The sequence below is a fragment of the Trachypithecus francoisi genome, unplaced genomic scaffold, assembly GCF_009764315.1.
Source record: "Trachypithecus francoisi isolate TF-2019V2 unplaced genomic scaffold, Tfra_2.0 Lachesis_group11, whole genome shotgun sequence".
Taxonomy (NCBI): Eukaryota; Metazoa; Chordata; class Mammalia; order Primates; family Cercopithecidae; genus Trachypithecus; species Trachypithecus francoisi.
Window position 1 is genome coordinate 86,614,230 of NW_022681456.1, and position 25,093 is coordinate 86,639,322.

The 25,093-nt window shown below is 49.5% G+C and overlaps 1 protein-coding gene across 5 annotated transcripts in view; it reads left to right on the plus strand.

Annotated features, from left to right (window-relative positions):
* The window catches only part of VDR (vitamin D receptor), a 63,576-nt gene extending 38,742 nt beyond the window's left edge, over positions 1 to 24,834 (plus strand). For 4 of the 5 annotated variants that reach the window (XM_033222288.1, XM_033222289.1, XM_033222290.1 and 1 more), the window contains 7 exons: positions 154 to 284; positions 7,595 to 7,779; positions 8,035 to 8,155; positions 10,797 to 10,968; positions 19,509 to 19,660; positions 19,861 to 19,977; positions 21,321 to 24,785. In XM_033222288.1, the coding sequence (XP_033078179.1) occupies positions 154 to 284; positions 7,595 to 7,779; positions 8,035 to 8,155; positions 10,797 to 10,968; positions 19,509 to 19,660; positions 19,861 to 19,977; positions 21,321 to 21,580 (1,138 nt within the window). In that variant the 3' untranslated portion in view covers positions 21,581 to 24,785. Of the gene's footprint in view, positions 1 to 153; positions 285 to 7,594; positions 7,780 to 8,034; positions 8,156 to 10,796; positions 10,969 to 19,508; positions 19,661 to 19,860; positions 19,978 to 21,320 lie in introns of all 5 variants that reach the window. The other variant, XM_033222286.1, reaches the window with a different exon arrangement.
* Positions 24,835 to 25,093: the final 259 nt, after the last annotated feature.

The following is a 25,093-nucleotide window of genomic DNA, read 5'->3' on the forward strand; positions in this document are numbered from 1 at the left end:
CCTAGAGGTAAGAGTGGCTGGCAGCTGGGGTGGGCCCCACGTCCTCTGCTGGAGAAATGGAGACCAGGGGGCCCAGAAGACAGGTCTCCGTGGTCACAGGGCAAGGAGCCAGAAGTTCAGTGACCCAGGGCAGGCTGTGTGCTCTCTCGGCAGGCGAAGCATGAAGCGGAAGGCACTATTCACCTGCCCTTTCAACGGTGACTGCCGCATCACCAAGGACAACCGGCGCCACTGCCAGGCCTGCCGGCTCAAACGCTGTGTGGACATCGGCATGATGAAGGAGTGTGAGTGTCCAGGGGCTGGGTGGGGTTTGGGCCTGAGCTGGAGTCAGGGAAAGGCCTTGGCCACTCTCCTGCAAGTTTGGGCGGAGGGTCTGCCTGGTCCTTCCTGTGTAGCTGCCAGCGTCTGGGGCCAGGGCCTCATGGCACCAGCAGCTGGTGACAAGGCAGCTGGAAGTCCAGGGTCAGATGCACTCAGTGGCCCTGTGCACCTCTCGAGGATCTGTGTGTTGGTGTCAGAGGCCCTGGAAGGGTCCCTCCAGAGTGGAGCCTGAGAGGAAGGAGAGGCAGGACACTGCCTTCAAGAGTCCCTTCTACTCCTGGGTCAGGGTCTTCCTCCAGGATGCCATTCTTTTTTCATAGCTCACTGTTACCTGGACCGAGAGGGAAGAATGAGGTCAAGGACCCCCAGGTCCTCTGGGCTTGGGGAGAGAGGGCTGCTGTGGGTTGGGAAGGGCAGGAGTGATGGGGAGAATTAGTATTCAGAGCATAGCTGGCATCCACGTTCTGTCCCACCTCAGCCTCCCAGCCTCTCTGGCGCCTTGAACAGATTTGAGGGCTTGTGCCAGGGAGAGACCAGGAGGAAAGAGTCTGCCAGAGGACGCATTGGGTTCCAGGACGACCCTCTGAATCCAGATGGAGAAAGAGGAGTGATTCTATAGGGCTTCCTGTCCCACTCTGGGGTTGGAGAAGATCAACGTGGCATATTTACATGGATATTCTGACCCACCACTGAAAACAACACTTGAACTTTGCATCGGAGCTCTAGGACAGTTATTTGGTAACTAGAGTAGCCACTGAATTCAGCAGATGCTGGGAGGGGCCAGCCAGGTCCTCTCTGGGCTGGAGCATGGCCAGCTGGGCATGGGTGCCCTCTGCACACACATTCCTTGCTCTCCTTCTCTTGCTCACTCCTGTCTGCTGTCTGCATCCAGATCCCCACCAGGCCCTAGGACAGAACGCAGGCCCTCCTAGCTGTGTGTCTGAGGAGTCAGAGTGGGGTGGGGATGTTGCTGAGATGCAGACCCTCCTGGCTATGGGACCGTATGGGGTGGTGGGGAATGGGGAGAGGTCAGGTAACAGGAAGATGTGTCAGGGACAGAGGAAGAGTCACAGGACAGGGCTTAGAGGATAACAAATTTCTTCCTTAATGGGAATAAAAAGTCTCTGTTGTTGGGACACAGAGGCAGAGCTGAGGCCCTCACCCTGGGCCTCCTCTTTGGGCCTTGACCTCGGATCCTCTTCTGTGGGTCACAATTCCTCCCTCCTCATCTGGTGACTCCCCAGCCAACACTGGCAGCCCTGGAAGGTATTTCCAGGGCTGTGGTTTCTCCGCACCTCCACAGTGTGCAGGCCTGGGCACGCTGATCTCTTCTACCCTAGTCCCTGCCACGCCCTGGCTCCTGTGTTTATCCTGAAGAGAGTAAGAAGTGGAGGCTGGAGGCCTGGGTGCCTTATGGGGCTTCACACACATTCTCAGTGGGCCCTGCTCAGGGTGAGGCATTAGGGTGGGCACCAACAGGGTGTGCTCAGCACAGTCCCATCTCCGCAGAGAAGATAGCCTCTGCAAAGCAGGGAGCCTGGTTTCTAAAGCTCCAGCTAACCAAGACTGGCACGAGATTCCACTGCTGCAGTTTGTAAGGCACTGCTGCAGGAGTTCCCCTCAGGGCCAAGCTCACTGATGCCCAAGAGGCCCCTCTCCTACCTCAGGAGGAAGAGGATGTCCTACTGACTTAGAATAGAAGGATCATCTGAGATTCAGAAAGGTAAAGACCTCAGGACTGGGATCAGAAAGCAAGTTGGTAGCCAAGCTGGGACTAGAATCAGACTTCACGTCCCCTTCTGCCTGCCTCCTGGTCCCCATAGACAGCGCTGCATCCGTGGTGAAGAGCAGCACCAGCCTGGGGTAAATCAGAGGGCACTGCCCAGGAGCACCCTACCACGTGGGAACCCAGCAGCCCAGAAGCGATGCCCATCCCATCCCTAAATCAACGCTATGTGTCAGCCACCCCCACCCCAGCCTAATTCTCTCCTGTGGAGTCCTATGTCCCCATCCTGCTGTATGCCCAAGGCAGCTTCTCACCACACCACCCTCCTCATCCCAGTGCAGGGAACGGTACTGAGTTCCAGATGGGTTGGTGGAGCGGGGATCCAGTTAAAACAGAAATGTCCTGGTGCTTTTTACTTTCCCAAAGGGAAGATCGTCCAGGAAGAGACATCATTACCAGCTTCAGGTTAGCCCAGCTTTAGGAGGCCTTGCCAGTGTGAAGTCCTCCAGCCTCAGAACCCTGGGAGAGCTGCTCATTTCTTATCTGGGCTGGATTTTGTCCCCAAGGCATAGCATCCCAGAGACAACTGAGTATCTCAATATTAGTAAAACCACAGGAAGGAAGCTAAAAGCCCAGGCTCCTGATGGCGGGGCAGGAAGATGGGCCTTCCATAGAAGAGGCACAGGAAGGGAAAGGATGAGGACAGAAACCCCGTGTGTTGACCATCTACTATGAGTCAGATAACGCGTCAGGCACTTGCATTTTCGTCTGAAATTCTCACAATACTCCCTAAATATGTAAATACTTTTATTTTTTCAATAGCTGAGGAAGCTCAGAGGAATTAAAATATCATGGCTCTGAGCTATTAAGATGATGGTATCAGCATTCATTCTAATCTAGGTCTGTCTGCTTCCAAAGCTCAGGCTTGTGGGCCACACCCAAGGCAGCCTCTCGTGGCCCCAGTGGGTCGGAGCTCACTCCATTATGCATTTCCAGGCACTTTCACATGCTCTAAGAGATGGACTGAAGAGAGCTTGGTCCCACCAAAGACTCATTTTCTCTGTTTTCCATTCTTAGTTGACTTTATACCCTGGGAACCCAAGAAATGTCCTGAGTTCTTGCTTTTTGCTTATACTATACCTGTCCTGCACAGAACCACACATTATGGTAACTTGTTTGATGTTTTTACAGACGTATGTCTTTTCTCCCTGGTGTTAGCAAAGTACCTGGCACATGGTAGGTGCTCAATAAATGTGTGGAATAAATTAATATTAGCTCCTCATTATGCTTTTTTCTCTCTGTATATCTTCCACAGGTCTATAGATCAGTAAGATTCTCCCAAACCTGGTCATGTCTGTGCCATTCATTTGGAAAAATTTTATGTCGTCTTCCTGTGGTTGTTCTTAGGCCATCCTTGGCATCTTGAAATGTTTTCAAATTGTTTATGTTGCAGATCTTGACTTCTTTAGGGAGAGAACATGTCTTGCATGGGAATAACTTGCACAAAATTATTTCACACTGAGCAAGGAGCTTAAAAGGAAGTCAAAAAAAGCTTCTGAGCAACCATGTAGGTTTTACAAAGTCCATATGCCAAAACTCATGCACTTCAGACACCTAATCACCAAAGAGTCCAACACTCTTTCAGAATCTGTTTACTCTTATTCTAGGTCAATGGCTTCATATATTATATAGTGTCTTCCTACATGATAGTAATGACATTTTAGGTTCAATCCATTGAAAAAAATGATAAGAAGTTTCCTATGAAATTAACAAGCTCTTTAAACAAATTATTTCATAAATCACAGTGCATTTGCATATGTGAAAGACTTTAGACTTATTCAGTCCTCAAGCAATGTTGCCTTGCAGAAGGCTTATGAATTGGGCCTGTTTGAAACTGCTAGATCTCAGCATTTCTTCCTCTATTACCTGCATAGAAGATGATGGTTGCTATTTGATGCAAGTGACTTGGAGGAATCATGTTATAGGGTTAAACTTGAACTTTCTTTGTCTCTTTAAAGTAGGTAATTTACAAGCTTTGTGATTTAATTTTATTTTCACACTCTTCAGATGGATTGGAACATAATGTGTGTCAAAACTCCATGGCTGAAAGCCAAGGTCCGCCTATATCCAGATGTAATCAGACACAGTAGAGGCTAGTGGTTATGACCTTCCACTCCAGAACCAGACTGCCCAGGTCTAAATACCAGTTTCACCACTGTTAGCTGTGTGACTTTGAGAAAGGTAGAAAGCCTCTCTGGGCCTCAGCTCCCTCATCTGCTAAACGGGAGTAACAATAACCTGCCTTAAAGGGTTGTCATGAGGACTAAATATATGAGTTAATATACAAAAAGCTCTTAGAATAGTGTCTCATAGATAGAAAAAGTCTATATGTGCTATCCAGCATTAAGAATATTTTCCGTTTATTACATCAAACTTGATCACCGGAACTTCTAGCTCCCAAAAGATCAAAAGTAAGTCTTCAGGGGTAGAAAGGCACACTCCCAGAGGCAGACACCAATAAGAAGAGACAACGCATAGCTTAACAGAGAGGTGGACACTGGAAGCAAGAAAAGTAGCCCAAGAACTCCAAAGCCCAGCACGCCGAGCTGTGCAACGTGGGGCAGACAGCCTCCGAACTCCGAGGCCGTAACCTTGTCCTGCAATGTTCAGTAATTATTCAGAATGATACCTCTGAATCATCAGGGAAAGGTTATATGACGTTAAAAGTGTTCCGTTACAAGGTTTTCTGTCTTGAAAATCTTTCCATAATAATTGTTTCAATAAAAGAGGTCAGCTTTGCTCAGCTCTCTGGTGTGCCAGGTGCCATTCCCTACATTGCAGGAGACAAGCAGCACTGGAGTACTCACTAGCCTTTCCTGAGCCAGGAAAATGATTTGCACACAGTTGGTGTAATCTGTGTGGATGCATTTGATGTTTGGTGTCAGACTATTGAGCAGACACCACAGCCAGGTAGCCCATCCGGTCTAGCCTTTATGGGGAAAATATAAGAATTATAAAATAAAGGCCGGGAGTGGTAGCTCGCGCCTGTAATCTCAGCACTTTGGGAGGCCAAGGCGGGTGGATCACCTGAGGTCAGAAGTTCGAGACCAGCCTGGCCAACATGGTGAAACCCCGTCTCTACTAAAAATACAAAAAAATTAGCCGGACGTGGTGGCGTGTGCCTATAAACCCAGGTACCCTGGAGCCTGAGGCAGGAGAATAGCTTAGAACTCCAGGGGGTGGAGGTTGCAGTGAGCCAAGATGGTGCCATTGTACTCCAGCCTGGGTAGTAGAGCAAGACTCTGTCTCGAAAGAAAGAAAGAATGAAAGAAAGAAAGAAAAAAAGAAAGAAAGAAAGAAAGAGAGAGAGAGGGAGGGAGGGAGGGAGGAAGAAAGGAAGGAAGGAGAGAGAAAGAAAGAAAGAATTGTAAGACATGGACCCTGCCCTTAAGTAACTTGTAATCTAGAGAAAGAGACCTAGAACTTCTTGGGCTCCCTCCGTAGGTAATGAATTGAAACCTGTGCTAACCATGAGTCTTACAGAGCAGAAGATAATTGGGTGTCAATGTGTGTGGGAAAGACTAAATATGTAGCAGGCATAGGAAATGAGGCTCAGCAGAAGAAAACGAGGCTTGGTGCAGTTCAGGGCAATCAAGAAATGCTTCACAGAAAAAGATGGCTATGATGTAGGCACTGAAGAACTGATAGAACTCATACAGGTATTGGGGAGAGGAGACCCAGCTGGACAGGCACCCAGCACAACTGGAAATGCAGGGGCAAGTATGAGCAGGTCACGTTCCCAGGCCAGCAGCAATGCCAGTGTGCCCAGAACAGAGGCTGTGTCAAGAAGCACTAAGTCATGAAGTAGGAAAATTAGTAAGAAGCCAACTTTAGTTTGGATGTGGTCAGCAGTAGGGGCCAGGAAAAGTATCTGGGCAGAAGAATGGCCTTACAGAATCACTGGAAAGTCAGCAAAGTCCAGTCAGGCTGAGCTACATGCCTGTAGACACCATGGTGTGGCTGGCAGAAACAGGCCTCCCTAACTCCTCTGGTCCCCAGGTGAGCAGGAAAGACAAGACACCTAATCTTGGGCTCCCCAAGTGAGGGCTTACCCCCATTGCCTTCCCTGGATGCTCCCTGCCCCTTCCTCTCCCACCCTGCCTGACCTGGTAGGGTCTGTGCAGACACCCACTGTGGGAGGAGAGTTGGCAGCTGTTTGGGCAGGTAAGTCAGTCACCTGGGCGTGGTCTACTCCCAGGCTCCCCATGGAGGGAAGCGCCATCTCTTGCAGTAACACTCGCTTTCCTGCTATGCCTGTGGCACTGGCTGTCCACTCCCACCCAGCATAGGCCCTTCCTCACCCCCTACCAACTTATCTCGTCCTCCCTCTACCTGAGGACCTGGGCCAATGGACCTTTCTTGAAGCCTGGAACTCACCCACCCTGGGCTTCTGGTTCCTTTCCCTGCTCTTGTGAAACTCCCCAGTTCTGTGGGCAGATGCCCTGGCAGCACCAACACCGAGCAAGTAGCTACAGGCCAAGGGCCCCGGTGCCCACTCCTGCCGTCAGCGCTCAGCAAGCCACAGCCAGGAGGTCTGTTTGCCCAGCCGCTGTGCCAGGCACCTCTTCTCCCAGCATCCCCCCAACCCCCACAGCTACCCCAGCACAGGGAGGCAGGCACAAGCCTGCAGGTGGTGTTGGAGCTCTCTACGGCCCGACACCCTGATTAGTGGCTGGAGAGAACTTCCAAGATTAGAGCTGCAAGGCCTCACCCTTGGGGGCCTTCAAGAGGACTTGAAAACTTCCATGGACAGAAATGTCAAGGCCGTACAGGCTGGAGGAGGAGTGGTTTTGCAGAGAACCAAAGAGGCCTAGTCTTTCTATATTCCACAGTCCCATGTCTGGAAACTTGGATGTGGAGATAGCCACACAGAGGCGTCCTCTCCACATCTCACTTCCAGCGCTGTGAGAGCTCTGGCATCCTTTCTCCACTCTGATGTCTTCTTCAGGTTCATGGAACATCAGGGTAGGGGAGAGATGAGAACTAACATTTCGTGAGCATCTGCTCTGGGCCAGGCATGCATCCAGTTCTCAAATCAGTTGATCCTTTGAGGCAGGTGTTATTACTTCTCCCACCTGCATGTGAACACGCTCACACACACACAGACACACACACACTTTATGGAGGAAGGTACAAGAAAGTAACCTTGGTTCAAATCTCTCATTTTACAAACAAGAGAACAAAAGCCCAGAGAGTTTGCCCAAGGTCCCACAACTCATTCTTGAGAACCCCCGACTCCCTAAAGCGCAGACCATTCCACCTCTCAAATCCTCTTTTTCTTCTTCTTGCGTGTACCTTCCTTTCCACCATAGCAAACCCAATATTTCTTCACACAGTGGAGTGGGAGTCCCTGTGGCAGGAGGACCCCCGAGGGAGCCCCGAGTGTTAAAGCCCCTCCTATCTTGGACCTTTACCCACAACCACAGGAGGAAGGTTTTCTGGAGGAGCTGCTGGCTGGCCCTCCTGACTCCCCTTCCCACCCCACAGTCATCCTGACAGATGAGGAGGTACAGAGGAAGCGGGAGATGATCCTGAAGCGGAAGGAGGAGGAAGCCTTGAAGGACAGTCTGCGGCCCAAGCTGTCTGAGGAGCAGCAGCGCATCATTGCCATCCTGCTGGATGCCCACCATAAGACCTACGACCCCACCTACTCCGACTTCTGCCAGTTCCGGGTATGTCTGCCTGCTGGGAGGATGAATCGGTCCAGAGGAGAAGCACTAGTGGAACCAGGGCCCAGGGAGTAGGGACAGAGGGCAGGGGACATCCTGAATAGAACTGGGGTAGGGACGGAGGCTGCTCTGCCCCCTGGCACTGAGAGGCTTTGCCTTCCCGTAGACCTTCCTCAAAGCCATTCCTATCAGAGATTAGGACCAAGGTAGGAAGGTGACCCCAAAATGTGGGTCTGAGACCCCATCTTTCCCTTCCAGCCTCCAGTTCGTGTGAATGATGGTGGAGGGAGCCATCCTTCCAGGCCCAACACGAGACACACTCCCAGCTTCTCTGGGGACTCCTCCTCCTGCTGCTCAGATCACTATATCACCTCTCCAGGTAAGCAGGACTTCAGTCCTCCATGGAGTAAGGGAGCTGGGGTGAGGAGTCCACCCCACCTGCCCTGGGGCTGCCGGATAGAAGGAGGTGGAAGGCTCCCTAATAGAAACTTACATACATACTGTGTGCCATGCAGTGTCCTCAAAACAGTCCCTCTGTTACAGAAGGAGGTGACTTGCCCAAGGGCCCACATTGGGGAAGAGGCCAAGCTGGGATTCCAGCCGTACAGCATCGGGCTCCTAGGCCCATGCTCTTTCCTCTAAGCCAGGCTTCAGCCCATGGCCCCCTCCTTGGAGGTGACCTGCTTCCTTTAAGTGATATTTTAATCCTGGGCCCTTCAGAAGGTGAAATTTGGAGTGGGAAGGAGAATGTGTTGGTCCCATTGCGGCCCACCTTCCACCTGAGCTCTGGGGACCACTCTGGCCCTGGAGGACCTGTCCCGTCCAGCTCAGCTGAGAGTCTGGGAGGCATCACGCTTTCCTTCCTTTCTTTTTTTGAGATGGAGTCTTGCTCTGTCGCCTAGACTGAAGTGCAGTGGCACGATCTCGGCTCACTGCAACCTTCACCTCCTGGGTTCAAGCGATTCTCCTGCCTCAGCCTCCTGAGTTGCTGGGACTATAGGCACGTACCACCACACCTGGCTAATTTTTGTATTTTTAGTAGAGATGGGGTTTCACCATGTTGGCCAGGCTGGTCTCCATCTCCTGACATTGTGATCTGCCCCCTTGGCCTCCCAAAGTGCTGAGATTACAGGCATGAGCCACCACACCCCACCCATGCTTTCCATCTTGTGGCCTTTTTCTTCCTTCCTCTTCGTCACCCTGCCTCATCTGCCCCCTGCTCTTGTTCTTCCTCCCTCTACCCGTAACCTGACCCTGGTGTCCTCTGCTTGGGATCTGCAGGAGGGCAGGGATGGGAAAAAACCTTCCCCTCCAGGCAATCAGAACCTTAGATAAAGCAATTCCATACTCAGTGATGAATCTGTGCCCAGATCCAGGATGGAAAGGGTCCCAGTGCCCCTGGACAGAGATACTAGTTAGAACACTTGCTCCCCGCATGATCAGCTGACCCTCCCAGCCCCTCACCTTGTAGGAATCCCTCCCACTTGTCACTTTTCTGTACTTACCTTCCTGCTCTTTTCAGGTGATAGCATATTTCTTTATATCAGTTAAGGCCAGTCTGTTTAATCCATATGTTGTTCTGTATTTCAGCTTTCAATAGTAATTCCATATTATTTAGGAGGCTTTTTGTTGTTGTTTTTTGTTTTTGTTTGTGTTTTGTTTTGTTTTGAGACAGAATCTTGCTCTGTCACCCAGGCTGGAGTGCAGTGGCACAGTCTCTGCCTCCCCGGTTCAAGCCATTTTCCTGCCTCAGCCTCCAGAGTAGCTGGGATTACAGGCACCCACCACCACACCTGGCTAATTTTTGTATTTTTAGTAGAAATGGGGTTTCACCATGTTTGCCAGGCTGGTCTCGAACTCCTGACCTCAGATGATCTGCCTGCCTTGGCCTCACAAAGTGCTGGGATTACAGGCATGAGCCACTGCGCCCTGCCTATTTAGGAGTTTTTTGATACCCTCTTGTAAGTTCATTGATTCAAGGTGCTTAAACTGCCCTCCCCACAAGTGGTATGTTCAGTATAGCATATATTTATTTAAAAATTCAAACAAGTTAAACTTTTTATTTAAAAAAAATTATTATACAAAAGTAATACATGTTCATCTTAGACATTTGGAAAACATAAACTATATATATATATATTTTAATCCTGCTACCCAAAGATAATCACTGTTAGCACTGTAATATATCTCTTGCCTCTTTTTTTAAAAACACATATGTACATTCAGAAAAGAAATTTTGCTGTATACAATCTGATGACTTGTTTTTTTAATATTGCATTGTTTTTCCTTACAATTTAGTATGCATCCAGAATATAATTTTTAAAGGCTGCACAGTATTTTGGAATACAATAATGTACCTAAATCCCCTACCATTGGATATCTGGATTATTTCCCAGCATTTTAGTAAGACAACAGTATACTTATAGCTAAATATGTACACTTATCTGAAATTTTCCCTTACAATGAATTCCAGGAAGTGGGATTACTGGTCAAAGAGTACACACAATTGTTTGACTAATGTCAAATAGCTTTCTAGATTACCTGCAGTAATGTACATCTCCTTTAGCACCCCAGCCCTCATAGGCATTGCCTATTTCCTGCATCTTTATAAATACTGGCATCAGTATTTAAACATTTTTGTTTCTGGTTTATAGGTGAAAAGTGTAGATGTTCTACATCGCAGTTCTTTGATCATTAGCAAGGTTGAACATTTTTTTCCATGGGTTGATGGGTCCCAAATTCATTTCTGATTGAGATCTGTAGGAACAGCACACGGTCTGCTTGAGGAAGTCTCATTGCTCTGAGTGTCTCTGGCTCTTTGATTTTACTGTCTTATGCTGCTGAAAGAGGCAGAGAGAGTCCCAGAGGGAAGCCTGGGCTGAAGGGTGACCTCCGGAGTCACTGCAGGATTCCCAGCTGGCTCTCCTGCCAGGGCACACCAGGTCTTTGCAGGGGCTGGCAGGAGTGGTCCTGGTCCAAGTATCCTTAAATAGCTCCTTCTGTTCCCTCATCTCCCCTAGACATGATGGACTCGTCCAGCTTCTCCAACCTGGATCTGAGTGAAGAAGATTCAGATCACCCTTCTCTGACTCTAGAGCTGTCCCAGCTTTCCATGCTGCCCCACCTGGCTGACCTGGTCAGTTACAGCATCCAGAAGGTCATTGGCTTTGCTAAGATGATCCCAGGATTCAGGTAAGAAACTTCTGCAATATCTAGGGAACAGAGTCAGAGTCCTAGACTGAGCTATAAGAAGGGCTGGAGATCACCCATCCACCACTCCTTTTTTTTATTTTTTTATTTTTTTAAATGGAGTCTCACTCTGTCACCCAGGCTGGAGTGCAGTGATGCCATCTCGGCTCACTGCAACCTCTGCTCCCAGATTCAAGCGATTCTCCTGCCTCAACCTCCCAAGTAGCTGAGATTACAGGTACCCACAACCATGCCCAGCTAATGTATGTATGTATGTATGTATGTATGTATTTTTATTTTTCCAGACGGAGTCTCACTCTGACACCCAGGCTGAAGTGCAATGGTGCTGTCTCGGCTCACTGCAACTGCCGCCTCCCAGGTTCAAACGATTCTCCTGCCTCAGCCTCCTAAGTAGCTGGGATTACAGGTGCATGCCACCATGCCCAGCTAATTTTTGTATTTTTAGTAGAGACGGGGTTTCACCATGTTGGCCAGGCTGTTCTCAATCACCTGACCTCATGATCTACCTGCATCGGCCTCCCAAAGTACTGGGATTATAGGTGTGAGCTATCACACCCTGCCCTAATTTTTTTATTTTAGTAGAGACGGAGTTTTGCCATGTTGGCCAGGCTGGTCTCAAACTCCTGACCTCAAATGATCCACCCGCCTCAGCATCCCAAAGTGCTGGGATTACAGGCATGAGCCACCACACCCAGCCTCCATTGCTTCTTTAAAATAGAGATTCAGGCCCTACCCTAGACCTGCTAAATCAGAACCTCTGGTGTAGGACCAGAAATCTGTATTTATGAAGTGTAGCCTATCCTGCGTTACTCTGTAGGCCAGCACTGGAGAGCTAGTCCATCCCCTCACTTTCTGGATGATGGTATGGAAGCCCAGAAAGGTCCAACGGCCAGCCAGGATCCCTTCCTGGTGTTGGAGCCAGCATGTCAGAGCCAGGCCTAGAACTCCCAGCTCACTGTTGTGTTACTCCAGCTGGCTTGACTGGCATCCTCATATTATCTCTTTAAATTCAACGACATGATTCCTCCACACCCCAACTCTGAGAGTAGAATGAAGTGATAGAGAGGAGAAGGGTTGGCCATGTAGACTTGTGAAACAGTCTAGGAATCCTGGAGAAAGACAGGTTTCCTGGCATATATGACCCCGGCATCCTTCACCAAAATGAAGACCATTTAAAGACCATTTCCTGGCCAAGCGTGGTGGCACGTGCCTATAATCCCAACACTTTGAGAGGCTGAGGTAGGAGTTCAGCCCAGGAATTCCAGACCAGCTTGAGCAACATAGTGAGACCTCTTCTCTACAAAAAAAAATTATAAATTAGCTGGGTGTGGTGGCACACGCCTGTAGTACCACCTACTAGGAAGGCTGAGGCAGGAGGATCACTTGAGCCCAGGAGGTCAAGGCTGCAGTTAGCCATGATTATACCACTGCACTCCAGCCTGGGCAACAGAGCAAGATCCTGTCTCAGAAAAGAAAAAAATAAAGACCATTTCCTAACCATACTGAAACATTTTTTGCCAAAATAGATAAGTATAAGGAGTTCTACTAGAGAAGGGGTCCTCCTTTATCAATTCACGCATACAAATTTCATTCATTTATTCCCATGTTTTATTGTTGTAACACTAACAGTGTATATAATACTTATATTTAAATACTCATACAGTGTTAATACTCTTTTTTTTCCTTTTCTTGTTTGAGATGGAGTTTTGCTCTTGTCACCCAGGCTGGAGTGCAATGGCGTGATCTCACTGCAACCTCCACCTTCCGGGTTCAAGCAATTCTCCTGCCTCAGCCTCCCAAGTAGCTGGAACTACAGGAGTATGCCACCATGCCAGGCTAATTTTTTGTATTTTATTTTGAGACAAGACTTTCCCTCTTGTTGCCCAGGCCGGAGTATAATGACACAGTCTCAACTCACTGCAACCTCTACCTCCCGGCTTCAAGCAATTCTCCTGCCTTAGCCTCCCAAGTAGCTGAAATTACAGGCATGCACCACCACGCCCAGCTAGTTTTGTATTTTTAGCAGTAGAGAAGGGGTTTTACCATGTTGGCCAGGCTGGTCTTGAACTCCTGACCTCAAGTGATCTGCTGGCCTCAGCTTCCCAAAGTGCTGGGATTACAGGCGTGAACCACTACGCCCGGCCAATATTCTTAAAATAGAGTACTGACACATTTAGTAGATGTGTTGGGAGATGGCTATATTTATGTATGTTTGTATATTAATTCTTCCCAAAAGTTCATTTGGCATATTGCCATAAAATACATAAACAATATGGTTGAGAAAGAGAAGTAAATCGATCTTAAGCAATATTATTATCATTTTAAGTAGCAGCAAGAGCTGGATTTCCGGTAGAAGGAGCAAAATGCTTCCTAGATACTAATGCTCAGATTCAGTGCTGGAATACGGGGAGCTGGAAAATGAGTTAACATTGCTGGCTCTGGATGGAAACAGATATGAGGTGCCACATATCCGTTTATGAACCTCTTAGCTGTGTAGAAAAGCCATCAGTTATTTCCTAAATTACTGCCTTGCCAGTGAGATGATGGTCATTCACAGAGTTAAACCCAGAACTTTCCAGTTCGTTTCTGCCCTGAGAAAACTGGCTCTGTGTTATTTTATGCCTCTCACCAACCCAAATACCAGAAATTTTTCAATGCTCTTCCTCTGGAATTAATGTGAAAATGGCGAAGAAAAGAAAACTGGCAGACAGTGATGAGACACTTCTACCGCATTGCACATTTTGGTTGTAGCGATAGGAGCGAGGGCCCTCTGGCAAGCAGGCAGGAGCGAGCGACAGATCTCATGTGAGTCAGGCATTGCTCTGAGCACAGGGTTTACCCTCAGAGCCTTTCCTTGGAACTGACAATACATTCCGTAGAGCACAAGTTCCAACTCCCTCCTCCATGCTTCACGTTACTGTTTGCAAACTCCACATATACCAAAGTCTTGTTTTGTGTAAACGGCTAGGGAAAAAACACGGAAGCACTCCGCTTCCATCCTCATGTCAGGCAGCAGTTCTCATCTACACAGGCTTCATTTTTCCCTGCTCTAGTGGGGAGTAGGACAGAGGGCCCTCATGACCCTTTCCAGGTACTGAGGTTCAGTGATTCCAATGGGGGCTGAGATTGCACACACAGGAAAGCTGTCCTAAAAAGAAAGTTACTCACTGAATCAGATTACTCCAATGCTGCCCCCTTCACTAAGGAACCCCAGCCTCCACTTTTCTCCCATGCTCAAGTTCCCTATTCCTTGCCCTTCCACATGGACCCTGACACAAATAGTACTACTCTCAGTTTCTCTTCATGAGGTTAAATTGAAGTCTGCCCTCTTCCTTTCATCATGTTCCCCTCTGTCCCCTAGTCTGTCCTTGCAACTCATGGCTAAAGTGAGGTACATATGGGCAGGTACAGGAGCTGCCCAGCCATTGATGCAAAATGGATTAAACTGATCCTGAACATGCTAGGGTTTGCTTCTCTGTCTTCAGTATGACTTGAGAAGTCCCAGAGCAGAAGGTATGCCAATGAAAATGGAGCAGGCCTTGCTAAGAGAGCTTGCAGGGACACTGGTATGGACACTCCCTGTGGCTGGACAGAGGTGATGCTGAGCCTGGACTGGAGCCCAAACCTAGGCTCCAACTGGGCCCAGCGTGGGCCAGCCCAGCAGCTCTCTCGTTCTGCTGCTTTCCACACTTAGGGGTTCTGTTGTTCCAAGACATAGAAGAATAGTGGCTGCATCCCTGGTGGCTTTGATCTTGCTGCCTGTAGGCAGGCGCGGAGGGTGTGGGAAAGCCAGGATGAGACTTCTGTGTGGGTGTGTGGGGGCACAGGATGAGTCTCCAATGTGGGCATGAGACCAACGTGGGGCGGGGCTGGATGGGCTGCTCTGGGTGTGAACTGCGCTACAGTGTGGTCTTGGCCTGCTCTCTCCTCCCACCTCTCCTCCCTTAGTCTCTCAGTCTCACCCCACAAATCTCCCTCCCTGCTGGCACTGCAAATGAAACGCACGGAGGAGGTGGCGTCAGCAGCAGCATCTAAATGGCCAGGAGCAGCCTTAGATCCCAGGACTTAGGACCCCCAGGCTTCACTGCCAAGTAAAGTGCACAAGAGACCAGGCCACGTCAGCTGCAGCCCTGCCCTTTTCTGCTAAATGCCTTCACCTTCATTGCCATTCCATACCCAGGGAAGAGCCCTGGGGGTTATCATGCTTCCTTCGTGCTGTGCCCTTTCTCCACATTCATTTCTTCATCCATCCAACAAATAGCTTTCTTTTTTTTTTTTTTTTTTTTTTTTTTTTTTTTTTTGAGACGGAGTCTCGCTCTGTCACCCAGGCTGGAGTGCTGTGGCCGGATCTCGGCTCACTGCAAGCTCCGCCTCCCGGGTTCACGCCATTCTCCTGCCTCAGCCTCCCGAGCAGCTGGGACGACAGGCGCCCACCACCTCGCCCGGCTAGTTTTTTGTATTTTTTAGTAGAGACGGGGTTTCACCGTGTTAGCCAGGATGGTCTCGATCTCCTGACCTCGTGATCCACCTGACTCGGCCTCCCAAAGTGCTGGGATTACAGGCTTGAGCCACCGCGCCCGGCCTTAACAAATAGCTTTCTTACATAAACTGTGAGGGACAAAAGTTGTTGAGAAGACAGTCCCTGGCATCCAGGGATTTGGTGTCTGATGAAAGAGACAGACGTGTAAACAATTGCTGCAAGGAGATAAGAGCCCTGCTAGAAGCCTGCTGGAGGTACCGTGGGAATGCGGGAGGGGAGGGGCCGAGCTCTGCCTGTGGGGGTGGGAAAGATGAAACAGCAACACAATTCCAGTCACATCTCGGGTGCCCAGAAGCGGCTGCAGGCGTGAAGACAGAGGAGGGTGTAAATGTCACACAGGTGAGGGAGGGGGAACGGAGCTGTGTTGGTGCCTATCATTGTGGAACAAGCTCTCTTGTGGCTTCCCCTGTAACTCCACCTCTACTCCCACCTTGCCATCATCCCTGGTCCTGGCTGTGAGCTGTATTTAGAAAGTCCCTGTATTTCCAGGCTGTCGGCAGTCATTTGGGGTTGTTTTGGGCTTCTGTTCCTAGCAGCAGAATGTCTGGATCACAAAAGCAGTGATCCCACTGAAGTCTCGCTGGTCCGCACCCATGGAAGGTGTGTTCACTGCTAGCCATCTGTTTGAGTGGGGCATTGAACAAAAGCCTATGTATAAAGATATTCCTCCCAGAATTACCTATGATAGCAAAAACTGGAAGCAATCAAAATGTTCAAAAATAGATAAGTGGAAGACTGGTTCAATAACTTAGAGTATACTGTTATGATGTAACATTATGCAACCCTCTAAGAACTGGGCTAAAGAATTTTGAGTGATATAGGAAGTAGGATAAAGAATTAGTATAAGCTCCAGTATGTTAAAGATATACTCCCTCTCTCTATGTATATGTGTGGATATATATATATTTGTATAGAAAAAAGATAGGAAGGTGCCAGGCACGGCAGCTCACAGCTATAATCCCAGAACTTTGGGAGGCCGAGGCAGGCAGATCACTTGAGGTCAGGAGTTCAAGACCAGCCTGGCCAACATGGTGAAACCCCATCTCTACTAAAAATACAAAAATTAGCCGGGTGTGGTGGCTCATGCCTGTAGTCCCAGCTCCTCCGCAGGAGAATTGCTTGAACCCAGGAGGCAGAGGTTGCAGTGAGCCGAGATTGCACCACTGCACTCCAGCCTGGGCGACAGAGCAAGACTCTGTCTCAAAAAAAAAAAAAAAAAAAATTAAAATAAATAGAAAAATAAATAAGAAAAAAAGACAGGAAGAAAATACACTGAAATGTGAAGTGTGGTTATGAGCAATTTTAATTTGTTTTTACATTTTTATGTATTTTCCAAAGATTTGATAATGAATATGTTTTACTTGTATAATGAGTCAAATCAAAAACGGGGATGGTGTTCCTTTTTGTTTTTTAAATGTGAATTGAGTATCTAGAGAAAAGTGACAAGGATGGTGAGATGTTTAGACATTGTGTCATTAGACTATCTGAAGTAGTTTTCCTTTTTAAAAAACTCCATTAGCTATGGTTCGAAGGAAGTCCCATGGCTAGTGAAGAAGTCTGGTTCTGGGTTTCTTGAGTACAAAACTGTAAACCACAAATGAGTGTACCATCACGTGGGTTGTAGCTCAATAGAAGAGGCCATTAATCTCGGCGCAAACAACTCCATGGCTGTGTCCAGAGGCCCTGAGCTCCCTGACCCTAGGAGAGTCCTACAGAGGTTATGTAGGAGCCACCTCTAAGAGCCCCTAAGAGGGGCCCTCCAACTCTAGCACTTTGTGATTTTTTTCAATACAGATCCTTTGCTGGACATCCTGATCATGCAAGGCTTCTCATTCCCCACCATCTATCACCCATTGATACAACACTCTCATCAGTTAATATCGGCTTCCTGACTTTATATACAAACATGCAGCTATCGAGGGGATGACAGCCTATCTACAGGATATCCAGGAGGAAATAGACAGTCAGGAAGAGAAAGAGAGTAAAAGCCAGAAGCAAGCTGATTTGTGAGCCCTGCCTTTTCCTCGCCATTGTTCAGACAAGCCCAATCATGACTCAGAATAGTGGAACTAGTCATTGGCCTCTCAACTCATCAACGCATCTCTATTAATCCTCTTGTTGTGCTGAGGACTCAATGATCATTGGGTGGGCAACAGTAAGGTGATTAAGAGGAGGTGCTGGCCCCCAAGTAACTTACAAATAAGAGTAGAAAACAAGTGGCTGGGCGCAGTGGCTCATGCCATAATCCCAGCACTTTGGGAGGCTGAGGTGGGCAGATCATCTGAGGTCAGGAGTTTGAGACCAGCCTGGCCAACATGGCGAAACCCTGTCTCTACTAAAAATAGAAAAATTGGCTAGGCGTGGTGGTGGGTGCCTGTAATCCCAGCTACTCAGGAGGCTGAGGTAGGAGAATTGCTTGAACCTGCGAGGTGGAGGGTGCAGTGAGCCAAGACTGCACCACTGCACTCCAGCCTGGGCAACAGAGCAAGACTCTGTCTCAAAAAAAAAAAAAAAGTAGAAAACAAGCATGTAAAGAGCAGAACTGGAAGAGAAGGGCAAAATAAGAGCACCAGCAATGTTCAATGCATCACAACGACATGGCCCTAATTGTGCTGAAGAGTCAGAGGGTGCGGGGCTCCAAGGGAAAACACAATGGATTCAGGACCAGAAAAACAAAATGGAACATTAGAAAGGTACTCCTGGCTGGAGCTGTAGTATGCTCAAAGGCATGGTGATGGCTGGGTACAGTGGCTCACACCTATAACCCCAGTGCTTTGGGAGGTCAAGATGAGAGGATCACATGAGGCCAGGAGTTTGAGACCAGCCTGGGTCACATAGTGAAACACCATCTCTACAGAAAAAAAAAATTTTAAAGTTAGCTAGGTGTGGTGGTAGGCATCTGTAGTCCTAGCTACTTAGGAGGCTGAGGCAGGAGGATTGCTCAAGCCCAGGAGTTTGGGGCTGCAGTGAGCCATGGTCATTCTGTTGTACTCCAGCTTGTGTGACAGAACAGGACACTGTCTCTAAAAATAATAATAAAAGAAAATTAGCTGAGCATGGTGGTGCATGCTTGTAGTCTTAGCTATTTGGAAGGCTGAGATGGGAGACTCACTTGAGCCCAGGAGTTTGAGGCTATAACATGCTATGATCATAACACTGTACTCCAGCCTCAGCAACAGAGTGAGATCCTGTCTCAAGAAAAAAAAAAAAAAGGCACAGTGAGAACACACAGCATCTGAATGTGAAGTGGCATGATGCCGCTAGAATGGAAGGTTGGTGGAGTTTACCATGGGAAAGGGAGTTGGAATGAGAGGTTGGAGCCAAGTTAGGGAGTATGGGCCTGAACCTAGGGTGTTTGAGAGTCAGTGAGGATTTCTGAGCACAAGAAGACATTGACCTACAGCAGTGGTAAGAAAGATGAATGACAGACTGGAGAGACACAAGTCTGAGATTCCCATAAGAGGCTATTGGTAAACACGCTGGAGCTCTGAACCAGAGCACTCCTGGTAGGAGTGGAAATAAGATCAGCAGCTCGAGAGACATCCTGGAGACAGAGCTGGCTGAATTTACTACTGAAAAGGACTGGAAGACAGGAGGAGGGAGAGGAGGAGAAAACTTGGGTGTTTTTGAAGATACTGTGGTCCTACCTTTTGCAGACCGCCATATTCATGCCTCAACGCTGGGAGCTTCCCTGGGCTCCGTCTTCCTGTGCCTCACAGCTCTGGCTGCTTGGCCTCTGGGTTTTCTTTGTCTTAGTAACTGAGCTACTTCACTTCCGGCCTTGGCACATGATCACAGTGTTGAACTGTTCTCTCTCAAGGAACACTCTTGTCCCTTCCACCCAGGCTGCAAGCTCCTCGATGAAAGACCCAGGGCACATGTTGGCACCCAGCAGGTGTATACCTGTCAAAACACTAAACTGATTTGTGTGTCTGGAAGGCCTTGACTGGTAATCTGACCTCCTTCCCTCCCTCCCCTGCAGAGACCTCACCTCTGAGGACCAGATAGTGCTGCTGAAGTCAAGTGCCATTGAGGTCATCATGTTACGCTCCAATGAATCCTTCACCATGGATGACATGTCCTGGACCTGTGGCAACCAGGACTACAAGTACCGCGTCAGTGACGTGACCAAAGGTATGCCTGGACTCCACCTCCACCTTTTCCAGCGCCCAGAGTCTGTCTCCGCCCCTCCTGGGGTTTGGGCTCCAATCAGACACATGGGAGGGAGTTAAGCACCAACAGGGAGAGAAGGGTGAGGGTCCGACTCATGGGGTTGGAGGTGGGTGGGCGGCTCCTCAGCTCTGCCCACAGTACCTGGCCATTGTCTCTCACAGCCGGACACAACCTGGAGCTGATTGAGCCCCTCATCAAGTTCCAGGTGGGACTGAAGAAGCTGAATTTGCATGAGGAGGAGCATGTTCTGCTCATGGCCATCTGCATCGTCTCCCCAGGTATGGGGCCAGGTCAGGAGGAGCTCGGGGACCTGGGGAGCAGGGAGCGTGAAGGATGAAGACCTGCTGAGGGCCAGCTGGGCAACCTGAAGGGAGATGTAGCAAAAGGAGAGGCAGAGAAGGAAATGCCTACTTTGCTGATTTGCAGAGCCCCAGTGGTGTGTGGATACTGAGGTGCCCCTCACTGCCCTTGGCTCTGCCTTACAGAGTTTGTAGGCGATTCGTAGGGGGGATTCTGAGAAACTAGATAAGCAGGGTTCCTCGGGCCACAGACGGGCCTGCGCATTCCCAATACTCAGGCTCTGCTCTCGTGTGAACTGGGCTCAACATTCCTGTTATTTGAGGTTTCTCGTGGGCAGGGTACCAAACCCTGGAGCCTGAGAGATAGTTCTGCCTATACAGTTTACCTGATTGATTTTGGAGGCAGTGTGCTGTGACCCTTGACCTCTTCCGCTGGTTAGAGGTGAGAAGAGGGGGAAAAGGCCGAAGAGGAAGTTATTGTAACCTTGGGGACATGATGTCGGTGATGAGTTCAAAGAGGGGTGGCCCTGCCTCAGCCAGTGCTGTGTTCAGGGGACAAGCTAGTGGCCTCTGCCCAGGGATGCTTTCCTGGACTGGAGGCTCAAGGAATGGAGATGAGCTCCCCTACACCTGCCCAGCCAGCATTCACTCATTCATTCATCCACTTAGCAACAATTGACTGAGCACCTATTGGGTACCAGGCACTATGCTATTCTAGGTACTGGAGTTGAACAGCAAACAGGACACAGGCTCCACTCTCATGAAGCTTAGATGGAAACATTAAACAAACGCTATTTAACAACTAATTCCTAACACGGCAAGAGTTTTAAAAATAAAGTAAGTGATACTACAGAATGGTAGAAGGAGGGAAGTTGACATGGTCTGGGCCCCGGAGGTAGAGTGTTGCCAGGAGTCTTTTGGAGGAAGACCTTTTAAGCTGTTACCCAAAGGATCAGTAAGAGTCTGGCAAAGATAGCAGAACAGAGTTCCAAGCAGTGGGAACACAGATGTGAAGGCTGGTGACCAGAGAGCACGGCACATCGGAACGCTGAGGGATGGACGGAGCATGGACAGAGAGCAAGGCCAGGCAGAGACAGGCCCAGATGGGCCCATGGAAGGACCTGGGACTGGATCCTAAATACAAGAAGAAGTCACTGGAGGGCTTTGGGGCCATGCAGTGGTATCACCAGTCAGCAGTCACAGAGGGGTGACCTAGGGGGTGCTGCCATTGAGTGTCTATGTGGGTGGGGGGTGGGGGGATTGAGCAGTGAGGGGCCCAGCTCAGAGCTCCTGTGCCTTCTCCTCTACCACCGTGTCCACAGATCGTCCCGGGGTGCAGGATGCCGCGCTGATTGAGGCCATCCAGGACCGCCTGTCCAACACGTTGCAGACCTACATCCGCTGCCGCCACCCGCCCCCAGGCAGCCACCTGCTCTATGCCAAGATGATCCAGAAGCTGGCCGACTTGCGCAGCCTCAATGAGGAGCACTCCAAGCAGTACCGCTGCCTCTCCTTCCAGCCTGAGAGCAGCATGAAGCTCACGCCCCTCGTGCTCGAAGTGTTTGGCAATGAGATCTCCTGACTAGGACAGCCCGAGGCAGTGCCTGGGTGGGGCCGCTCCTCCAGGGCCACGTGCCGGCCCCGGGGCTGGCAGCTACTCAGCAGCCCTCCTCACCCTGTCTGGGGTTCAGCCTCTCCTCTGCCACCTCCCCTGTCCACCCAGCCCATTCTCTCTCCTGTTCAACCTAACCCCTCTCCTGCAGACCTTTCCCTGGTCCCTTGAGACCTCAGCCATGAGGAGTTGCTGTTTGTTTGACAAAGAAACTCAAGTGGGGGCAGAGGGCAGAGGCTGGAGGCAGGGCCTTGCCCAGAGACACCCCCACTACTGCATAAGTGGCTGCTGACTGGTGTTGAGGGACTAGGCAGGGGAAATGCATCAATTCCTCAGGGACAGAGACACCTGCACCTCCCCCTGCTGCAGGCCCCCCATTCCAGAGCCTAGTGGGGTCTCCCTCTCCTGCTTACTCATGATAATCAGCCCACAGCTCCCACCCCACCCGCTTTAGTGCCCACCGACATCCCATTGCCCTGGTTATATTCTCACGGGCAGTAGCTGTGGTGAGGTGGGTTTTCTTCCCATCACTGGAGCACCAGTCACGAACCCACCTGCTGAGAGACCCAAGGAGGAAAACAGACAAAAACAGCCTCACAGAAGAATAGTGGATGGTGGTCATAGCTATCCCTGTCACCAAGCCCCCAGTTTCTCACCCTGGATCTAAGGGGTTGGTTGAGGTGGAAGCCCTCCTTTCACAGATCCAGGTAGCAGGACTGAATTGTCCCCAGTTTGCAGAATAGCACCTGCCGTCCTCGTCCTCCCCCTGCCAGTGCCTTACCTCCTGCCCAGGAGAGCCAGCCCTCCCTGTCCTCCTCGAGTCACCGAGGGTAACTCAGAGCCTGCTCCCCCCACCCCCCCCCACTTCCAGTCTGAAGAAGCAGTGAGCCACATCTTCTCCACCTGGCAGGGTGGGATGGAGGAGAAGAACTTTCAGACCCCAGCGGCTGAGTCATGATCTCCCTGCCGCCTCGGTGTGGTTCCAAGGCCGCTGTTCACCCACGGGGCTAAGAGCTAGCGCTCCAGCACCCCAGAGTGTGGGAAGGGAGAGCGGGGCAGCCTCGGGTGGCTAGTCAGAGACAGTGTTTGGGGGTTCCATGATGTGGAGTAGCGTCCCTTCTTATTCTCACTCCACCACCCAAAAGTCAAAAGGAGCCAGTGAGGCAGGGGCGGAGTGATACAACTTCAAATGCATGCTCTCTTCTGCAGCCAGCCTAGCCCCGCGGGTGGGAACCGTCTGTCCGTTTACTCCAGGGTGGGGTCCTTGTGAGAGTGAGCTGTAGGTGTGCCGGACCAGTACAGAAAGGCGTTCTTCGAGGTGGATCACGGAGGCTTCTTAGATCAGTGCTTGAGTTTGGGGAATGCGACCGCATTTGCTGTGTCACCAGAAATGTTAAAGTCAGTGGGAACGTGACCGCCCCAGCTCCCGGAAGCTGTGTCCTTCCACCTGTATCCGTTGTTCCCTGAAAACCCAGGGAGGATCAGACTTCACACTGCAAGAGCCTCGGTGTCCACCTGGCCCCATGTCTCTCAGAATTCTTCAGATGGAAAAACATCTGAAAGCCACATTCCTTACTGCAGAATAGCATATGTATCTCTTAATCTGTAAATTTATTAGATATGAGTTGTTTTCAGACTCAGACTCCATTTGTATTATATTCTAATATACAGGGTAGCAGGTACCACTGATTTGGAGATATTTATGGGGGGAGAACTTACATTGTGAAACTTCTGTACATTAATTATTGTTGCTATTGTTATTCTACAAGGGTCTAGGGAGAGACTCTTGTTTGATTTTAACTGCGGAACGTATTGGTCCAGCTTGCTCTTCATTAGGAGAAAACACTTGAAAGTTGCTAAATGAGTCAATCCCCTCATTAAGGAAAACTGACAGAGGAGGGCGTGACTCACCCAAGCATATATAACTAGTTAGAAGCGGGCCAGGACAGGCCGGGCGCGGTGGCTCACGCCTGTAATCCCAGCACTTTGGGAGGCCGAGGCGGGAGGATCACCTGGGGTCGTGAGTTCGAGAGCAGCCTGACCAACATGGAGAAACCCTGTCTCTACTAAACACACACACACACACACACACACACACACAACTGGGCGTAGTGGCACATGCCTTTAATCCCAGCTACTCGGGAGGCTGAGGCAGGAGAATTGAACCCAAGAGGTGGAGGTTGCAGTGAACCAAGATTGTGCCGTTGCTCTCTAGCTCTGGGCAACAAGAGGGAAATTCCATCTTTAAAAAAAAAAAAAAAAAAAGAAGTGGACTAGGACAGGACCAGACTTTGGAGTCATGGTCTGATGTCCTGTTCACTACACTATGTTTGAGCTCAGACCCCACCATGTTTGAGCTCAGTCACCCCATTCCCCAGGTGGCTGACCCAGTCCCTGGGGAAAGCCCTGGATTTCAGACAGAGCAAGTCTGGATCTGGGACCCCTTCCTTCCTTCCATGGCTTGTAACTCCACCAACCCATCAGAAGGAGAAGGAAGGAGACTCACCTCTGCCTCATTGTGAATCAGACCCTGCCCCACCGCAATGTGGCCCAGGCCTGCTGGGCTCTCCGCCTCAGCCTTGTATAATGTTGTTGCCTCATCTATAACATGCATTTGTCTTTGTAATGTTGCCACCTTCCCAGCTCTCCTTCTGGCCCTGTCTTCTCCAGGAAACTCCTGGGAGTATCAGTTACTCAGCCCTGGGCCCCACCACCTAGGCCACTCCTCCAAAGGAAGTCTAGGAGCTGGGAGGAAAAGAAAAGAGGGAAAAATGAGTTTTCATGGGGCTGAACTGGGAGAAAAGGTCATCATCGATTCTATTTTAGAATGAAAGTGTAAAAATAGACATTTGTAAATGTGAAACTTTTAAGGTATATCATTATAACTGAAGAAAGGTGTGCACCAAAGTGCAAGATTTTCCACAAGATTCCCAGAGACAGGAAAATCCTCCAGCTGGCTAACTGGAAGCATGTAGGAGAATCGAAGTGAGGCCAACAGAGAAGGCAGGAATGTGTGGCAGATTTAGTGAAAGCTAGAGATATGGTGGCGAAAGGATGTAAACGGTGCCTGCTGAATGATTTCCAAAGAGAAAAAAGTTTGCCCTGCAGTTTGTCAAGTCAACCAATGTAGAAAGCTTTGCTTATGGTAATAAAAATGGCTCATACTTATATAGCACTTACTTTGTTGCAAGTACTGCTGTAAATAAATGCTTTATGCAAACCAATTTGCCTTATCCTTATAAGGACCCTAAGGGAGATGAATCATTATTACCCCCATTTGACAGAAGGGATAGCTTGAGCAATGCCACACTAGCAAGGGATGGGATTTGAACCTTCATCAGCTAACTTCAGAAGCCACAAATTAACTGCTACATTGTCCTGCTTCCTACTGAGTTGGGGGACCTGACAGGTTACTGATGGTCTTGCTAGCTCTCTCCTAGAGAGGAGATAAAAGAGGTTCCCATTCCTAAACCAGGCCCTGAG